Source organism: Varroa jacobsoni, unplaced genomic scaffold (assembly GCF_002532875.2).
Source record: "Varroa jacobsoni isolate VJ856 unplaced genomic scaffold, vjacob_1.0 contig02639, whole genome shotgun sequence".
Classification (NCBI taxonomy): Eukaryota; Metazoa; Arthropoda; class Arachnida; order Mesostigmata; family Varroidae; genus Varroa; species Varroa jacobsoni.
In genome coordinates, this window is record NW_019214857.1 from 21,973 (window position 1) to 43,625 (window position 21,653).

General features: G+C 40.7%; 1 protein-coding gene and 1 long non-coding RNA gene across 6 annotated transcripts in view; one reads left to right on the top strand and one right to left on the bottom strand.

Moving 5' to 3' along the window:
• Positions 1–18,393, bottom strand: part of LOC111272575 (carboxypeptidase D) — a 30,464-nt gene extending 12,071 nt beyond the window's left edge. For 2 of the 5 annotated variants that reach the window (XR_002687606.2, XM_022854108.2), the window contains exon 1: positions 15,449–18,392. Coding sequence is in view for 4 of the 5 variants with exons in the window: in XM_022854108.2 (XP_022709843.1) it covers positions 15,449–15,692 (244 nt within the window). In the remaining variant the exon portion in view is untranslated. Of the gene's footprint in view, positions 1–15,448 lie in introns of all 5 variants that reach the window. The other 3 variants (XM_022854110.2, XM_022854109.2, XM_022854111.2) reach the window with 3 other exon arrangements.
• Positions 1,624–3,433, top strand: LOC111272576 (uncharacterized). Its single transcript, XR_002687607.2, has 3 exons — positions 1,624–1,939; positions 2,794–2,864; positions 3,131–3,433. It is a non-coding gene; the product is annotated as an uncharacterized LOC111272576 (long non-coding RNA).
• Positions 18,394–21,653: the final 3,260 nt, after the last annotated feature.

The following is a 21,653-nucleotide window of genomic DNA, read 5'->3' on the forward strand; positions in this document are numbered from 1 at the left end:
ACTTGTGTGCCATGAGACGGCTAGAGTTTTCTTGGAAGCATGCCAACTAAGGGCATGACAACGAAATATAGATCAGAAATATTAAAAACGGTAGTAGAATATTAGTTGTGGTTCTTATAACCACCTAGAATAAGTCTACTTCAGGACACTCTGTTAAGCATCTTTTGTTACTTTTGGCCATATATATATATATATCTATATATATATATATGTACACTCGGCTTGGTGCAATTGATTAGAATAACGAATCCGCCAATACAATGCCAATGTATGAAACCTGTGTAAAATACCCGTACAAACTGGTTCTTAATCCAAAACGTCTTTTTGTGAGAAGCGGGTACAAGGCCGACCTTGAATGTCTGCTACTAACCAATAGCTATCAATAGTACGGATTTGTAATATATATCTACTTTCGGTTTCTTGTCAGACACAGTCGACGTCACCATAAGCACACTGTGCTGTTCTATAAAAATTAATTTAGAGTGACCAATAATTAAATTCGGTTTGTAAATAAGGTCTCCCGTAAAACCTTGATAATGCGATCCATAACCTTATATAATATATAGGCCTTAATATAGCACTTACGAAATGAAATTCTTGATATAACAATAACAAGTCCACATAATCCAAGTCTAACCCAGATATCGAAGGCTCCGCAAAAGAACGCGTACCCTATAATACGGTCACCAATTTATTTTGTTCTGAAACATGTGCCGGAAAAAAGTAAGGGCAATGAATAAGAGTATTCTTACAATTATGTCTATTGCTTGTCAAAAGTAAACCTTACTAGTTTGGTACGTGTAGCATATCATGTAGGTGACGAATGAGTCGTTCACCGAACCGAAAGCAGGGATCGAATCTACTTTCCAGCTGGCCGGTACAATGAATAGTTCAATACGTCCGTCGTCCTACCCTATTGAAATCGATGCCGGAACATGCTTTTCAACAACACCACAGTCTTCAACGTTCAACCTGTCACAAAGGTTCTAAGCGTACGAAATGATTTAACAGTATTCATATATATATATATATATATATCACTATAATGTGGCACTGGTTTACTAGTGAAATACTATGTTACTGATTACATCTGCAATTTATGGTACTCCGAAATGGACTCGCCAAGTTGGCAAAGGATGCTGAAAGCCCAGACCATATAATGAGAAATGTCACTTTTACCGGCTGCTTCAGCTGAAGAGCTGGACCCAGAAAATAACAGAAATAAAATAGAAGTACATCGAGAATAGCTTGAACAATGTTGTTACATATGCATGTAGAAAGACAGTGACAAATGTCCGATCAAATTGAATTCTACCATAATAAAGGGTAATCACGTGTACGGACGTAATGTTTTACGTAGCTACAAACCCGACAAACATTAACCTAATTAGTGGTGTTTATATGTAGATAGGTGAGAGCATTTGCTTTTTCCTAATGCATATCATTAAATAGCTACAAGTAAAAATCATTCAGTTTTGTTTAGCTTATATTCGCTAGATACAGAAGGGCCGTAATTCTTTTTTTACACGTTAGTATTTAGCCTTATGTTAGTTTGCTCCCTAGGACCAATTTTTTGGCTATTTCAGATCTAAGTGCTTTTTTTTTTTGTAGAGAACGGCTGTAACAATTACGGTAAACGGTGCAGACGACCAGCTGGTTGTACTAGCAGGCGTAAACATGAAACAGTGGCAGGCCGATCTGCACTATGGCTATGTCTCGAAATGCCACATACGCATCGCATAGAGAAAATAACAAAACATATTGAAATATAAGAAAATGAAAACTAATCTAAACCATCGTTCTGGCAGGCAACGCTGCCGAATGACGTCGTCGGGTGCACCGGAAACGCAGACGGAAATACGACTGATAGCCGTTCTCCATATGATTTACGCAGGGACACTTGCGCACACGTCGACGCTAGATTACACCGGCATAACAGGTGATGAAACAAATAGTAACAGCTAACTTTCTATCTGTCTCCATAAGACTCGTTGGATCAATTGTTTTCTCTCGTTCGCAAAAGTTTTTACTGATCCGTCAACTATATGGCCGTGGCGTTTTATTCAAAATGACGTCAAACATAATTACTGTGACTTTTACCTCGGTAGAGTAATAACAAACTGATAGAAGCGTAGTAACTGCCGCCTAAAGAAGCAATGAGCGCATGTCTCCTCTGAGGTATAAATAAACGTGAACTACTTGACAACGGCGCGTATATAAGCAATCTCGGTTCTAATAATAAAAAAAGCAATAACATGGACGAGTGTGGCAGGGATGACAAGAAAAACAGGCCGTTCAGTCCTGAAAGTTATACGCACGCATGGCCTATGTTTTGTCGAGCAGTGACAATGGTGCATGGGTAGAGAGACGAACATGTGGGCCATAAGTGTAATTGTTAATTTATACAAGGGGTTGATTACACAATTGATTTGCTGGCAAGCGAACGACAAATTACTGAATCATGATTGATGTATCAAATGTATAAGGAGCTAGTATATTGGGCACGTTAATAGAAACGACACCGAAATTAATGAGCGTAATAAAACCAAACATAATAATAAAAAAAATGTAAATGATTAGGTTTGCCCCAGTGGCTACCTGTATGCATGATGTCCCTCTAAACTAACACTAAACATACAAAAGTCAAACTACGCTCGACAAAAGAAGACACTTCTAAAGGTCACGACGGTCACGATAATATTGTGCTGTAGAAGACAAGGTTCTCAGAGGTTAATTACTGGTGCTTCCTCATTCTCGATCTAAGAGATCCTTTTTTTTTTTGTTTAAAAGAAGGTTGCAGATCGCGACATTCATCACAACGTTAGCTGTAAAGTCGTAGGCAAGTCCAGCGGCCTTCTCAAAGTGTAAGATATTTTTTTGTTTGCCCCAAGCGCTACGGGTAACGTAGGCTAACGGGTAATTTCTGATTGTATATTACACACTGTACGCCAAGCAGTTACTCCTCTACCAGGGAATTATATTACCACAATTGTATTAAACTCAAGCAAAATAGTTCAAAACAATAACTTCATTCAACCAGCTGCTTTTGGAATAAGATTAAAACCTTAATCAGGATAACATCGACAAAGTTATGTACTCTGGGAACTAATCTAGCTGTTTCGATCTTAAGTCTCCCCTTTCTTTTTCCAGATAATCATCGTGCCAAAATGGCAGACACGTAACCAGTAAATAGAAAAAATAACCTTTACATTATATGATGGACGTTTTCACCCCCCGCCCCATTAGCGACCAACCAATTTTTTAGTTTCAGCCGATCATCATCCTTTTGGAAGCTTATATACGTGCATTTTGATGCTTATGAAGACATATTCAGTTGTCTACTTTCAATCGCGTCACACCTATTCGTTCAGCAGTACGTGACTTGTCTAATAAACTGTGCCTACATCTCAGATGTTAATATTTGAAGATAAAAGTAATTGATATTTTTATTTCGTAATTATAGTTGAGCTTAATCCGATTTATCATTGTCTGCATGTATTCACCTCGCGTTTGGTATGAATCTCTGATCAGTTGATCAGTAACTAATCGATCGGTATTACAATTCGAAGGAAATAAGCTCAATTCTTTCTAAATGTTGTTATTAATTAAAGGCTGCCTAGCCTTGCCATTCAGTGTCCTTCTTTCTGTGCTCGCGGCGCTGTTCTGATCGGTCGATCAGCAATATCATCCGTTCCACAGCCAAGAAGTACTGGATATGACTATTAAATGAATAATAGCTTACATACTATATATATAATTGAGTAATACCGGTACAAGGTATCAGATTAAAACGTTCTACTTTTAGAATGTTTTTATTGGCACATTAGGCAGTGTCGATGGTGGTGACTAAAAAAAATTAGGGTATAGTCAATGTCCTCAACAGGCGACCCCTTGACCATAAATTCTGTTTTTGGGATCGGCAGCACCCAGTCAACCATGAACTAATATCTTTGTGTAAATTTGGGTTTTCTAAATTTGCTGGGAGATTTCCTTCATGGAAGGATTCTGCTAAAAGAAAGTTTTAGCGTTAAGGCTCCGACTCCGTACAACTAATCTATAGCAGCTTGAACCAATTGTAAATTAGCAGGAACGCTCATCGACACTGAACAGACAAAACTCTTTTTTGGGAGCAAATAGTTTGATGTCCTTCCTTGATGCTCTGTTGTTTTAAGGACAGCAATACCTTTAATGTAAAACTTCTAGAAGCTCATGATAGAAGGATCATCATTATGATTGTCATGGTTCGATATAGTCGTAGACGAGAAAGAGACCTATTCACGTCCTGAACACAGGATCCAGATAATCTAAAACTAAACGAATCACAACCCGTTGCCGACAATTAATCAGTCGCGAATCGCAAGGTTTTTTTCACGTTCCAGTGCTTTACGAGTAGTAATCATTACTTTACATAGTTATCTAACGAGAAAAGGCCCAACTCGATGGTTCCGTTCTCAAAAAAGAAGCCTTCGGTGATACTGCGAGGCAATGTTATATAGGCGGTTGTTTTTTCTTTTTTTTTTTTTACCTAAAAATGGGGTTATTCAGTATAATTTTTTGCTTCAATAAACTGATACGGCACCGTACGCTAGCCTTGGTAGCATCGATCGGTGGCGATTCAAACACGGGTCGTTTCAACGAAGACCAGCATTGGACCCGATTAGTTTCTGCGTTTATGTTGGCCCAATCTCCCATAGGATAAATCGTTCGAAGAGCCAAACCAGCCAAGTTATTTAACCTTGGCAATTTGTTATACGCTGATAATTGCCAAATAGTTACTACGAGCAAAATTTATACCGAGTTACAAATGCGGGAAATATATGGCCATTCTACATCTGTAGTAGAAAAGAATATAGTAAAATTCAACTGTATTTATTGGAATATCACTTGGCCTAACCATAACTTTGGGTATCTTTTTTCCCCCGTTAGATGTTGAAGTTCAGAATTGAGTTAAACGTTATAAAACCTTTTTTAATTACGAAAACGGACATCCTAGAATAAAGGAAGATAGAGCTTAATTAAATTAGATTGATTTAATGTCTTAGGCAGAAAAATTCTTAGCAAAGATATTTGCTATAAAAAAATATCTAAAACCTATCAGAAGATAGCCGTTGGATGACATGTCTGTCCACCCAATGTAAACCACTTCGTTGACGTAGATAAATAACGTAGAAGTAATGAAAATTCTGGAGAGATCTGGCTTTTGCTGTGTGCTATTGTGCAGACAAAGAAAAATTTTTAAATCAACCGCACAAAAAACGGCGCTAGTCGAAAATATAACAGGTAAGGTCAATGTCAGACAGACAAATAGCGTAAGGATTGACCTTTTTGCCACATCTAGCGACCGCTAAACGGTTACTAGCGACAACATTACTCTTTAATTCACCAGATGAAATTTGTTGGGGATGAAATTTAGAAGTTAACTTAGCCGGACATGGATAATGAGCAGCAAGTTTTTCTCTAATTGAAGCTTCATACATTACCTCACTAAACCATTTTGCATCATGTTGTTACTACTATTTTGGTCCAATAAAAATAATTTTGTTACAAACATTGCACAAATTCGTTTCTTTACGTTAATTTTCTTTAATTATGACATTGACCAGATGGCACGATGACGCATGAAGAACTACGGAGATATAATAAGCTAGACCAAGACAAAGCTCCGGCGAATATAGCTCATTAAGCATTTTAGGCGTATATCTCCAGACAGATGCTATTATGACCCACTTTTTAGCTTTATAACGTTTCTTCTAAATGAAAAAATTCTTATCTGTATTTCGATACCCGTTCGCAAACGGATACCAAGGCTACCCCGTCCAGCTATAGAATTTAGTAAACACATATGGAATACAAGTGTTAGCACTACAGAAACTTGTAAACGTGAAAATCTAGGGACCGACTAGTAAAGGCTTACATTTCCACTCCTGCATGTCCTATTTACAATGTATAACGCTGAAAATATGAGCGGTTCTTTTGTTTGAGTTTATCGACAGTGCTCTTCGGCTTTCACTTCGGTCCTGAACGCCATTCAGTTTCGATCAATGATTAACAGTTTTCCACATGACGAGCGCGATTTACTTTCTATTCGGTGTGTGTTTGATAGTTCTATGACAAACCTTCCATAAACAAGCTTAGCTATTTAGCTAATCTTCACCAAGTGGCACTCGTTGGCAAAGACGCGATAGACTAGACACAAGCATTTTGTAACTGGAGTAGTTGGCATGCCCTCGAATGTACTTGGAATTTTTCTTCAAAAAAAAAATTAACGCTTTGGCCTCTCGAGCAGTTAAATGGTTGCCACCCAGTGCCTAAAGCTATCTATGCAAAAGGTCTGCAAAAAGACATCTATAGAGAATCCAAAAGAGTAACCAAATATTGAGGTATCCGTCTAATCTTCCATCCATTAGCGGAATTTACTTAACGGTCGAGATAATAATGTACCAACGGTTAGTGCTTATTGGAAAAATCAAACTAGACGGCGACACTTAGGCCAATTAGATCTTTTTGGTTATACAAGGCGCATCGAACCTGCAACTATTTTTTCCTATAGAAGCTACTCACCTAGGCATGTTACTGCCTATACCCTAAATATATATTGTGGCCGATAGGAATATAGGAAAAGGGTCTCGTCAAGGACCGCAGATTGAAGTTCCTGCCCCGAGCTTAGATTAACTTCTTGGAAATCCTGATGGAAAACAGTATGTGGTCACTGAAATGCTTAGCTCGGATAAAGTTTTCATAGCAGAAATGAGAACGTCAAAATAGGACAAAAAGGTCTCGATCTATAACTTTTGTATTTATACTATATGAACTCTCTACTGGTCACACACACACTATATGAAGGAGGTCACACGATCATACTGGCGACCCACTTAATCATGTATTTGTCTAGTAGATGTGGCAGGTATAATAATTATTGTAACAAACGTAAATTGCGTACAGGTATCTGCATTTTTGCTGGTTTCAGTATAAGTTATGATGTGTACTTACAAGCATAATTAGAGAATCGGCATTGGATGTCCTGCACTTGTCTTAAAGTTGGGTTTTAAATAAATGCGTTCGATTGGCTAATGCTTATTCGACGGCCTAAAGCTATCATGTTGGAAGCTTGAAAGAAGGCCCAAAGCCCGTGGGGCAGCTAGGCTCCGAGGTAGCGTGACTGTTGCAATAACTGTTCAGCATGAGGATTGTTTTCATTGTAGGAGGTCGCTTTTATCTGTGTGTCTATTTCGGATGGAATAAACCACCTTCAATATTAAAAAGCTAAGACACTATGGGCCTCAACAAATAACATTGGACATATTTACGTCGTTCTAACATATTTTCCTCCTGCCTACTAAGCAATTATTAGCTTGAAAGCTATGTCCTAACAGAAGTTCGTTTTCGTTAATAAGCTATTGTTAGATAGATTCTTCATCAGCTCTTAATTTCAGAAAACGAGACGATGCAAGATCACGCAAAGGCGCTGCATAATGGGAGCAGGCCACCGCTACCCTTATCAAACACTACGTCAAGATTCAAGTGCTTGAAGGTCTAGACCTCAAAAAGCTGCCGCTCTACCGAGCCTAACTCCAACAGAACCTTCACGTTGCGCCTCATGAAACTAGCCGTTGCTGGTTAAGTTATTATCTGCAACGTTATATGACGTCAACAGCATTAATATTTCGCCCTGGCGGCTCTGTCGTTCGACGAATCGAGTTAGCGACGCCATTCTTATGTACATATTGATATTGGCGATATAATAGTCCGATTGTCATCCTTTCGTCGCCATTACTACTAAGTTGCTCCAATATGTTACCTGTTTATATAACCCTCTGTATCTGCATATCATCAACATATTATTGCACGCGTGAGATTTTTATCGGTTTACCAACAAATGATTCAGCGATGTTTCCTAGGACCATGACAGCGTCGGATCGCGTTTTTCAACACAATGGAGATGGCAAGCTTCAGTTAAGCACATTTTCAATCGGGCTAAATCAAATTTACTATGATTTGTTCCACTCCGTAGAATCTTTTCGGTGATTTAAGGCATTGACTTTATGAAGGCGCAGGTTGTCACCCAGCGACGAAGCCGCTGATCTAGACGGAATCCGCTGCCTTCACCGAATCCGTCAGCTTTTTCCGTTTTGATGACAATAGGATTCCGCGGCGAACGCCAAAGGCCCGCAGGAATCGAAAGGGGCATTCGCTTAATAAAGAAGTCAGGATGGAACAAGCGAGGCTGCAAAGGCGGGAAAGATAGAAGTTGGTGGCCGATGCAAAATTGAAAATAAACAATAAAAATCGAATGTATTTATTCCACAGAGATTTGCATTCATGTTTGTTTTCGTTTGCTGAGATATAGAAGGAAATGCTGATACACAGTACGCCCATATACGAGCACGTATGAATGCACTGCAACCCGTCCAGAGGTTGCAAAGCCGCAATAATAGGTCAATCTAAAGCCTTGAACGGTAGCGACTGTCGAACGCATGAACAAGAGTCAAATGTTGAACTTTTTTTTTGCTATCTGTTTCTGCAGCTACGTAAAGCAAGACAACATAAATGATGGCAGCATAAACGGCACGACACGAACTTCGTTCATCATCATTTCTATACGAATTTCACAACGATCTTAGACAACACCTAAAGTTAGCTACGATTTACAGACGTCATCGTGACTACCCTAGCAGTTATAATCCGTGTTTTATACACGTGTACACCTGTATAAATAGTCACCATATGTTCACCATATGCTAAATAACAGCTTCACTCTTCTTCAGCTAGTTCCACCTGCTATAGCTGGTCTTGTTAACATCGTAGCGAACCCTTTTCACGTCAGTGATGCGTTCAAGCCATCTACATATCATATCATTATGAAGATGAAGCCATCTCTCAATGCTGTGTTTACTGTTCATTAGCTAAACGCTTTCTTCCATATTCAAGTGGAAACTGTGTTAAAAAATGAAGTTCTGTCCTGTTGTACGCCTATCACTGAGTGGCCAGGATAGGATCGCAGCTATCTCAGCCTATGGCTTTGGTGAGACTCAATTTGATTTTGTATTCAAAGCAGATTGCCAATAGTCGCAGGATACGAAGCTGGTTCCACAAGATGACATTTATCTCGTGACAAAAACAGATTAGGCGGACACACGAATTATTGCGAAAGTATTTTGTAGTCCGTTGTTCCATGCGGATATTTAATCTTATCGCTCTGTGACTAAAGTCGAGGTCTTTTCGTAAATTTCACTTCCGTACGCTGACTAATAGGATGGATCATTTTTTTTTTACAATTCCGATCATGCCTATTTAATAACGTGAGTCGTATTTATTAATTAATTTCAACAGCATGTTGCATTGGGCGGGCTCAATAAGAAGCGTAATATGCTAAAAAAGCGTTCCCAAGTGAACGCTTTTCAAAATTTGATTGTTTATTAAAACAGAAAATACACACACACATGCATCGAGCACAATGGCCAACCATCTACACGAATACGAACGTATCACATAGTATTAACATTAGATAATATCAGAATAAAATTAGAACGTATCACGGTATGTTCCGAGTCGTAAGATTGAAATAGAAACCCGTACGTTTCAAATATAAACAGTAAAAGCTATGCACGATACCACAAAGCTAGCAACTGGGTACATAACAAAAATTGGGTACCAATACGACGATAGGAAGGTGCGAAATACTCTTGCGATGATAACGGGTATAAGGAAAAAACACGTCCTTTAGGCGCATAAGGTTGCCAAAACCCTGAACGTTGTTGGGCAAGCAAAAAAACTGGATGCCCGAGAAGAAACGACAATTTCTATGTACGTTCTCATTTTATTTGGTTTGTATACAGCTAGAAAACCATTCTGGTATCGTCCTATTTAGCACAGGACCGCATGAAAATTCCTCTAGTTAAGTTTAAGGCTTTTCAAGTTTCCCTATCGTAGCAACCGACAGGAGTCAATCAACAAAGTGAAAGCTTATGAAATCGACTAGGAAAATATTCGTAGACGATTCCGTAGGCTCGTTCGTTTATTGTTATTATTATTTGCCGTATTTCGGTGGAACGTTGGATTGAGAGCATTCAACATGAAACGCGTCTTCGTCGCTGACAGCGAGCCTGTGGGACGGCACACTGTTCTTATAGAAAATTTTTTTTCGTGACCATTGTTGCTTCCACAAGCAGAACTCCTTATTGTTTAAGGGACAGACCTAGTTCCTGGAGTTGGCATTACGAAGCACTGAAGAAGAGCACGGGGGTGGCTAACCTCCTTGATCAGCGCATCTAAGCGAGTTGAATCGTTCATTACCAGAAAGAACGTCTGTGGTTGAAGTATTGCCAAGAAGGCAGTCGGCCAAATTGTTTAGTTGAGCTTTTAGGTTCTTGATAAAATGCATCCAATATATACAAAGTCACATTGCTATAAACTACCTAAGTTATTGAAGCACAAAGCGTGTGAATTTCGTATAGAATAGGCACCCTGGTGTGCGTTTGTAATGTAGACAGACCAGCTGTCCTATATGAACGGTGTCTCCTTTCGCAAACCTCGATCATTGTTCGGTGCAAAAAAAATTAGTCATAATTTGCCCTTGAAATTAACCATTGTGGTAATTCACCACTATGACTGACGGTATTGATTCTATCGCCATCGATATGGCCCAATCCATCGTATAGTGGGATGAACTAGATGGTTTTCAGCTCCCATTTCTATCGCAGCATCCGTTACGAGCACACACAGCATGTTTGTAGTCAATTAGTAGCAAATAAGCCAACCAGTAAAAGCCGTCGCCTAACTCTCCATGTGTCCTTTTATATATGGCATTTTGTAGACGGTCAAAGGTAAAACGACGATAACCCTTCAGATACTCAGATTTTTCGGTGTTGAGTTCTTTCTACGTTCGCAGCCGATACAGCCGATATTACTTTGGTACTCCTTTATTAGCATATTCTAGTTATGTTGATTTTCCCATACCAGTGTCCTGCAATGTCCAGCATGCCGGTTGTTCGAAAGCTTGTTTTTCTGTCGTTCAGCCCTTGGCATACATTGTTAATGCAGGCCTAACTATGTCTCTAATAGGAATATGGCTTTAGCGACAGATTTGAACAGACGCCTTCAAACAGAACCTTGAAATGATTGAATAATTAGTTTTTTAACATTGCACTACTACGCACCAATTTACAGTACGTATTTACGTTTAAATATGTTGATTCTTTTTAACAACATCGACAGAATCAGCAGTTGCATATCACGATATCTCCGAACGCAAGCAACAACTACCGCTTAACTTCTTCTTACCGTTTAGCTTTTTAATCACGTTTTTTTTCCGTAGGAGCCCGTCTACTGGGCAGTCGAGGCACACCGGCCACTAAAGCTGGCTGTTCACAGCACTGAAGATTCGTCTGATCACTGCCGAAGCTCGCAGTAGCTTAAAGACGTCGCCGGCTAAATAGTAAGTAAAAACGTTCGATCTCGATTACCCTGTCGCGTGTCAAGCAAGCAACTATGCCATCGCTCAAGAACTAACAAAATCTTCTTTCGGATCGGTTGTAAGCTGATTGTTTAAATATTACTTCGATTTTCGGACTCGGTTGGAGTCGTCGTTTCTATATCACTTCATATACCTGAGTGACCGTGCAATTTATTTTGAATAACGCATTTTCGGTGATTTAAAAAAAACCGTCACGCACAATTTTTCTAAGTACGTTTTAGATTTAGCGGGCTTCGCTAACATTGATGGACGTTTAGGTCAGTTATGACATCTTCATACGTAACCATATTTTCATAAACGACAACCGTTTGTTACGAACGAGAACGAGCTACATAAGAATAAGCATAGGGTTCGTAATGGTAATCACTCGCGTTGGATAAGAATTTTGGTCTGCTGTTTCAGTAGTTTCAACAACAGATAAGCATACATTACATCGCAGTATATGTTTGCCTGAATTCACTAATTCCTAAATCTCGATCGGAATTCTATTCTGGAGGCATTAGTGTAGGCGATGAAGGTCGGTTTACATTATGCCCTGGCAGTTAGCATCGTGGGAGCGCCACTCCTTGTTGATCCGAATCAAAATTCGTAAACAGACAGAAAGTGTTATAGCTTATATTGTTCTTACCTACGTAATTGATAAGGAATGGTATTTTTTTTTATAGCTAATAAAGGGATCGGGCATAACTGACGCTAACTATAAAAGGTCATGTTTACCAATACCCTACCACATTCTTTAACACCATTCCATGCGGTCTATACGTTTTGCAGAAATATTATGGTTACGTTTGCGAACGTATCGCGTAACAGATAACATTCAGTAAAAAAAATCTTATAGATACTTTTCATTTACAGAAATCTCTGAGTTTTGACATTTTAGGTTAATCTTGCTCCGTCATACGACGGATCATTGGCATCGAAATACGTAGTAGCGGTCTGGATAGATTCGTCGCTTTAGATGTACTTATATTCAATTGCATTACTCTAGCAATATACTACGGGAACCCTTTTTGTATACAAGCAGAATGTTCTGCGATGAAAAGCGTCTTAGATGCGTGATTTCCTAGCAAGTTTTGCTGAATTGACAACACAGTATACACGGGCGACCTGTCAGCTGGCAAGCCCTTAGCGCATCAAAAAAAAAAACAACACTGCGGTTTCACTCCTGTTGATCTTTAACGTTCAAGATAGTCGCATCGAATTGCACCAGGTTTAATAATTAAAAAAAAAAATGCACCGTACACCTTAAGTATATTGCAGCAGCTTAAAAAGTAAAAGATTGAATCAGGCTGGGCAAGATCTGAGAGAAATCGAAACGATTTAAATTCAATATAAATAAGATTTACACCCGCTATTAGGAAAAGTGGTATTAGTAGTACCATTATAACGAGGATAATTTTGTAATTCGAAATCTGCGTCTCTTTTCTCACACTGCTCTAGCATTGTATTTCTAAGATCTAGGAAGCCTGATGCACCAAACAATCAGGCCAACTACTAATAGATAATCAGAACCTGTCTCACGAGACACCGGTACTTTGTATTTGTTAAAAAAGCGTCGAAACAGATAAACCGCTTGTGGCAGCTCGATACAAAACCTGAAACAGGCGCTTAAGAATTGGTCAGGGCGAAATCTCCCAATATTTCGACATCTATACATGGAAAGGTAAATTCAGTTCTTATTTTAAAAATAGCTAGGGATTAAGCTTCTGAAAGGCAAGCGACTTTATAGAAGCTGAAGGATTACGTAGCTTAATTTCACTGAAGGAAGACAATTATACGTACTTCAGGTCAGCAGACATTCTGTTCGCGCCGAATGAGACAATACATATTTACCTAACAATGCAGTTTTAGCTATACAAGGTCCCTATTAGGAGAGCATACACGAATTACCCCCTAGACGGTGAAGACAATAGGCTTAGCGCTGTCGAACAGCAATAATCTGCATCTTGAAAAATTCTTATGCTAGCAAAATCGCGTGAAGATTACGATGGGGTAACACTCAAAGCGTAGGATTTCATTCGGCACGACGTGCACAGATTTATGAGGCTTTTGAGCAAAGATTATGAACGAAATTAGCCATATAAATAAATTCGCTTCATGAAAACCTATCCATAGACATGTTCATGCGCGGGTTCGCGGTTGCGCAAGAGTGACTTAATTACCAGCTCAATCAATTGCCCCTACTTTTTTTTTTCTCTAGTTTATCATTTAATATCGACTAAAGAAAGCTCTTAAAAACGTACCAAAAGGTCCCATTCTGCAAAATTCATCACGCTTGCGCAACGCCATAACCATAGTTGAACATCTGCTAGCTTCGAAATAATAAAACATTAAATTGCGTCGCAATTATAACCATTACATATCCTCCTTATACGACTTTCTCGCCTTGTTTGATAATTGATTTAACACTGTATTATCTATAATAACCAACAAGTGGGGCACTGGCATGTTTATCTAGGAAGAACAGATATAGAAGCAATAACAAATTTGCCGCCCGATCTTTTTCTTTCACCTAATAACGAGCTATATTTTCAGGACGTACCTACAAGGGCAGTCCGTCTTTGCCCGCCCTTGCACGGCAGTACGGCGCTAACTGAAAGGTCGAAGCCTAAGTGACAGCGACTGCGAAGGATGGTAGCCAGTGCAGACATTGACGTTACTAAAACAACATGTATCCCATGAGTGCAACGACCCTTAACAACAGACCTAGCCTCTGTTAACGTTACTGCTATGTTTGCTGGAACTGGCCTCGAAATTGATTTCCGAATTGATATTTGCATCCGAGCTGACCAAGCTTTATGTGTGGCGGACGACATATTTCAGATTAGCGATTAACCACAAATTCGACATGGTATGGGGTATGGGGTTACATGGCCGCGACGGGCCAATCGGCGTGCCCAGTGCCAAACGATATCATTATCCTTTGTCGTTAATTACAATGCAAATAGAGTGTAAGACATTTCATTCTTCAAGGCTTACCGATTTAGTAGTAAAGACTGTATTGATCAAGGCCAAAATGAACGGGCCTTGATTTGTCAAAACGATACAAATGTAAATAACAAAACAATGCCATTTATTCCATTAGCGATAGACGACTTGTTACGCAGAACAATGGCCGGATGCAGCCGCAGACCATAAATCCACCCGTAAGCTATTCGAAGGGTCGCCAGTCGTAAGGTAGACTATCCTTGGCCCTTGTCAAATCAACAGGTCCACATAGTGAGATCGTTCTTTTTTTGACACAAAATGACTTCTAAGATGCGTTGATCATCAACATTGACATACGATACCGTCAATACAGCGAATGCGGTTTCCTTAAAACGTATCTTTTTCCGTTCGTTTTGCGATAAGCCACCAGTTTCTATTTATACTAAGTCATCAGATGATACTCATATCCTAAGGACATATACCATTCATTCTATTGTTGTTCTTACTTAAGTAGTTGGGCAAATTTAATCTGCCACGTAATTCAAGCACGGTCAAATCAAGATGCGTCTTTTACGTACACAACAGACACGAGGCAAGGCACTTAGTTATGGTTTCTTTTTTACAGGAACGCTTCAACATTAAATTGGGTGTGGTCGGCGTCATGTAGGAATTAATGTGCGCCATCGCCGCGATAGGACAACGATATATACCTTTCATTGACGCCCTTTTTTATACATGCGGTTCTGTGATATCGTCGCTGCCATACGGCACTAATTATATACAATGTGGGATGATCTAGCGCGAATATGGGGAACATATCGAAGTGGCCACTGACTGTATAATACGTTTAAGGCTCAAAAGTGTGCTTCTGTGGCGCAATAAAGTCGGATGTTGTCTACGGCTATGTAAAAGCTACGGGTATTTTGCATTAGTTGGTGACTAACTTCAATTATCTCCGCACTGTCACAGCACATATCGAGCAGACAGTGACGATGTGTATAACAGAACAAAAATATAGAACGGAATTGTATTTAATTAGTAACTCACGTAGTTCGTGAACGCCGGGGTTGTTGGAAAATTCGATAACGGTCAATGGCCACCCCTTCAGCGACCGGTAGTTCAGCTCGTAAAGCAGTGTTATCGAGGGGCATTCACTCTGAATACGTTCGAGCTTTTTATTCAGTTCATAATTGTTATGGTGCTTAAACTCGAATTCACGAGGGACAATTGCGACAGTTTGGCCTAACGCGATCAGCCGCGCCAGGGCAAACGCTACTGGCAAAAATGACATCGCTTTCGAACCGTTGGTTTTTGTTTCTGCCCTTGTCTTCTTTGTTACAACACGAGTATATCAAATAAATCCTTGCATAAGCAGACGTTTGTAATTATGTTAGTACGGTAACGGTAACGGTAATGGTACTTGTGCCACTACAGCAGGAAACGATCTCGAGTTGGCGGCCGAATGAAAAATTGCTATTCTTCCTTGTACACTGGTTTATATACAACACTTGACAAACACTGTGACACCGGGCTGTACGGCGCGACTCGGCGCAACGTTTCTTGAAAGCTGTTACACTTCACGGCAGGAGAATACCGGCTTTTCATCGGACTCTCACCAACCTTCACAGACCTATTTCAAATGCCACTGACGTAGCTAGACCAGCTGAAAGGCGTAATTGGTTTTCAGCCGCGAATTGCTCGCTGGTCGTTTCTGGGCGCAGATTTCTATCCTCCTCCCCGTACGCGTCTGCCATACAAAATTCTGTCTGTGAAGACGCAAACCACAAACAGTGCCACCTGTATCACCCCGTTTATTAACGCACTCTCTGCAGCTCGTAGCAGTTTTCTAACCGAATGTCAACGTACCCAAGGTACGTAGTTTGTCACGTCCATTGATACAGTGACAGCGATGTACCGCATGTGTGATCGTGTCTGGTGCCGATGCTAAATGGTAGCGCCGCCGTCCCGCCGCTGCTGATTCCAGATGTCAACGGGCCAACCGGAGCTCACCGTATGCGTGTGCGCGATACGGGACTGCGAAGGAAGGCAGCGCAACGGCGGATGACGTCAGTCGGTCCTCTGCTCCTGCGCTACGTTGCTACAGCTGCGTTTAGTGAAAGCTGTGAGCGCCGCTGGCAACAGCTGCACTGAGACGGTGATCGAGTGCGCGAAGTGTCAAAAGTGCAAGCCCCCTTTCGCTTGCTATTCGGCACGAAAGAGACAAATGGAGAAAGAAGCTGACAGCCAACCGTTGTTCATGATCGAACTGACTCAAACGGTAGTGACCGATAGTCAGTAGATAACCAACAATAGCTCCGATTGTCACCGCGTGTGGGTATCTGGCACACGATACAGATGGACGGTCAATGGCAGAGGATGACCCTAGCAAGTGGCAGAGAAAGGGACACAGATGTCAAGAAGTCGTCGTTGCCTCTGCAAATTCGTTTTACTGCTGTCGCCTTTGCCGCTAATTTTCGATCAGTTGGCTGGTAGTTTAGGGACAGAGAACGACTGTGTACTACCATATATAACCACGAGCCAATGGGTAACTAGAGGCGGCTGGCGTATTTCAGCAAACGACAACCGTGTCCTCGTCCCTGTCGCCGTGTGCCACTGTCCCAGGAACAGAGCTGCAGGAGATGTCAGTTGATGACGACACAGGAACTGCTGCCGCTGCTGCGGCGGCGGCGGCGGCGGCTGGTTATGACGACAACGACCGCAGCAGCGACGGCGGCGCCTTTTGTTGTTATTATTATTAGAACAAGCAGCACTAGCACTGGCGCGCGCAACCTCAAAAAGTACAACTCTATCGGGGGAGAGCGTGTTACACCATCAACCGAACAATCAACCGATCACAATAAACCAGACCGCAGCACAACAGACCAGACTAACCCCTCACAGCACAGCAGCAGCAGCAGCTGGCTGCTCTTAATCAGCCAAGGAGCAGCTGAACACGGATCGATGCAAGTAGGATACACTCTATAGCCACAGACACTGGCGGCCTTCGCTCTCACCCTTTCTTTCCTTTTCTATCCTTCTTTCTTTTTGCACTTTTATATTTCTCTATGATTGTGTCTCGTGCGCGCGACTTGATGCTTCTTGCCTTGTTAAATTCGTTCAACCATCATGGTACAGCGGCACGACGGGGGGAGGAGCGGCTCGCCAACCAAAGCCCCTTTCGTTGCCCTTGCCCTTTGCCCCTCGCGCTCTTTAAACGGGTCCGCCGCCGGGGAAAGGCTATGTGCTGCTCTGGATGCCAAACGGATGAAGCTGTCCGATTTTGGTGCTCACTGGCCGCACCTTAACCACAAGCCCGCAATCAGCTCCCACAACAGTTCGGCGTTACGTGCCGTCGTGCTGGCACAATATAAATGCAGTGCAATGAGTGTTTCGCTTGTGTAAAAGTAGAAGCTGATGGTTGTGTAGCGCCAGATAGTGGACTGAGCGCGGAAGGCGCTGGGCGCGCAGAATTTTTTATCGTCGCTGTCTGTATAGAGCCGGCCCCAAGGAACCGAAAGGCCGCGCCATGGCGGCCGTTGAGAGAGAATAGACGGGAAAGGGGCCTAAAGCAACACAACTTTAAGGCCCTTTCCCGGCGGAAAATCCGCGCGATGAATGCAACACCGGCAGCAGCAGTAGCACAGCTTCGGAACAAACTGACTGTGAGAAAATACCCATCCATAAACAGCACAACAGGAACAAGCAAGAAACATTAGTTGACTGATCCAAAAAGATCTCCTATTCCTTTAGGCGTCACACTGTCGTGGTTGACTTCGTCACTGTTCTTCGTAGGAACCTCGTCGATGCGACAAGGGGATAAAGTCGAGATATAGGTTCAGGTGGCGTTTCTGAAAATACATTAAAATACACGCTGTGACTGGAGATAAGGAAAATTATTTGATTTCTAAAAAAACGACGCCTTAGAAACAGGCTAGCTGGAAACGAATTCTAATGAAAATAAAAATGTTATTTAGTACTGAAATCTATCCTTATTTTAATTAGCCAGTCATGTTTACTTCGAGACAAGCGAAGAGTAAAATTATGCCACTTAATAAATAACCGATATAAAGACAAAGCAGGAATAAGCGAATAAATACGATTTTAGCACGTAGTATAAACAAGATACACCGGCATTAGCAACGACGACACTTAGCTAGCAATCACGATGTGTAGATATGGCAGAAGCACGCGAGAAAAACATCACCACCGCGAAGGCAACATTTTCAATCATTGCCTTTGCATTACCTATGCTGGAAATGGAGATTTTCTCCGGAACCTTATACTAAAAGGGTTTGTCGTAAGGATCTACCGGGGGATCAACTGCAGCACGAACTTCTATCACAGTGGTTCCTTTTGTGAAGCGTTCCCTAGCCCAGTTTTCATTCAGCGCAAACTCATCGAAGACAGCTGATTATTAATAGCGCGTGACTGTGTACCCAACTAACTTGATAGAATGATCTTCAAATTGCTTTAATGCAAAGTATTTTTTATTGGCGCTGAAAACCAATATGGTTAACCCAGTTAAACGGACATGGCTACATAGTGTACAAATATCGGTAATGTGACTATTTGAGAAAAGTCGCTGAGTTTTATTACGCGCTTAAGCAGACGACTTCTAACTCACGACCTATCATCGTGGCGAAATTTATCAAGAACAATATGCCCATGCTAAAAATATTGCAGCTTTGGATTCTATCGAGAGACATGTCGGGCCATAATGTTGTTGCGGGAACGGTTGTCTCTAGATATTAAGTGGGTAAAATCGTGATTTTAAGTCAAACTAAGTCAATCGAACTTTTTTCTATTACTAGGCTGTTTTTATCGCTTTGTTAAGATTATCTACAACTTTTTTTTTTTTTTTTTCGATTGTATTCGTAACTCTAGTTGCAAATTTTTTATTGTCGAAACAATTAAACTTATCTGCCTTAAAGTTACCTAACAGTGAGAAATTGTTCGTTCTAATTGATAAGTCTTAGCAATTATTTTAGTATTAGCTTCCAAGGGCTATTCGAAGAAAGCATATGGACTCATTAATAAAAAAAAAATAGCACATGCTAATTATAGTGGGCTTTGCTAAGGCAAAGCACGCTTTCGCAGCCGATTTACTATGGTATTAATCCTTGAGATCACAAATTTAACTGTGACTTATTTAGCAAAAAATAGCTGATATCTGATGTCTGCTTCCGAACTGAGTAGGCTATATTTACGTAGTTGTAGACAGAAATGCAAAAACTACAGTTATCAGGCCGTTGTCGAACTTGCGTGAAGAACGCTACCGTTGATTTTTCAACGCCTTCAGCTGTTTCTTCTGTGCGAATATGTTCTCAAGTGAAACATTAAGGATTTGCCCCCATCAGAAGGTCGAGCCGGGGAAGGTCTTGCAGGACGTATCTGGTGAGTTATTGTTCAATAGGCTATGCACCGATAATAGATAGCATTTCCTTTTTTTAGTCCAAATAGGACTGCAATCTTCAATATTTAGGTATCGACGCTTTGCGAAGACGAGAAGGTGACAAAGTACGCACCTTCTGCACATCCCAAACCCGACCTGCCCATTATGACCCTTTGTACGAAAGTTATCTACCATACTTCACTACCCGAGACCTTGAATAATATTAATTAAATTAGAGAATGACCTCGACGATGAGGTTCACGCGATTTGCGTGAAAGTTATTTTTAAGTTACAGCGATAATCGTGTAGAATAATATGAAATCTAGGCAAAATGACTATCAAGCACAGCCAAAAGCTCTAGGGATCTTGTGTAGGAATCTTTCATACCCATTGGATTGTTCTTAAACGAAACATTAAAACAGTCTGAAAAATCGCCAGAGCAGGGGCACGACCTAGGAGAGCATCAAGGAAACGACCAGTACCTGAGAAATCCAAAAAGAACGATTATCGGAACGGAGCTGCTGGAAATCTACTCAGGGACTATACGCGACGCGATAATTCGTTAAAAGAGCATTAATTCGAATTTGATCGGATGCCTCTCGTAGAAGGTTCGAATAAGAGCTACAAGATTCAGACAAGCAATCCATCCAAAGGATGGGGTTTCATACCATCGCCAACAACAATTACTACTTAAAATGCTAAATCGTTACTTTTTTTTGCTGAAGCTGCAGGTATGATAGATTATTTTTCATGTCTAGATTGGTTTTCTATGAAATGTTCCGCGATGGAACACGTGTTTTCGATCTGAACCCGAATGCTGTTACCAATAGCCTTGTCATCGTGGGGTTTATTGATGTCGTTGTTCCTCGAATGAGGTCTTAACGCCTGTAGCGATAAAACCTTAACGAAGAACGTTGGAGGTACATTCGCAGAGCGGGCTATAATAAGCTATTCAAGCAAAGGCAATCTTCTGCAACTGCATCGTTCAGTGGACAAAAGTCTTAAACCAATACATTTCAGAGTAAACATAAGCAATTGCTGAAATCACTCATTCGCTGTTGCCTGACGTTGGACGCGCAGCGATATCTTATTACTATCCCTCTCATTATTAGCTTTGCGCTCTAAAAAATGCAAAGTATTTTCTCTTTGTGAATCAGAACTTCTCTACTAACAAAGCTTTATTTTAACTTAATTCTGTATAGAATATCCTCTTCTAGATCGACCAAGTAGCATCGATCATTGTAGGAGTGCCTACAGATCACTCGAAAGATCGAGCATTTACAGGAAGGTATTAAAATAATCATTTTTCCCTTGGGTAAACTCGCGCTACTCGTACATCATGAGGAACATCTGTTTGCTGCTCGACAGGGTTGAAATAGCTTCTTGCAGTACATTTACTAACGACGAACGATTCGTTTAGCATTTAGTTGTAACATACAGGGACACTCTCGAAAGGGACCGGACTACGCTGAATTAAGTGTGTTTTTAATAATTAAAAACTTTTTCATAAACATATAAGAAGGTATCTTTTTAGCAAATTACTTACACTACCTAAATTATAGGTTGCCGAAAAGCTACTGGCCGTTTTATGCTAAAATTGAAGCAAATCTTGAAAATAATATTGCTAAAGCAAATATGCGCCATTTTGACCCGCCATCTCCTGCCATTTTTTGATAACACCATAATTTCGGCATCGTAGAACTTCTGCGGCCACTGGGCAAAAATTGTAACTAATAATTTTTGCACTTCTCCATTGAAATTGAGTGAACATCATTAGAAGTGTTCTGCAAGTGCAGGTGTAAAATCCGGCCTATACGACAGATGTACTAAATGTCCTAAACACTTTACCGGGAAGATCGA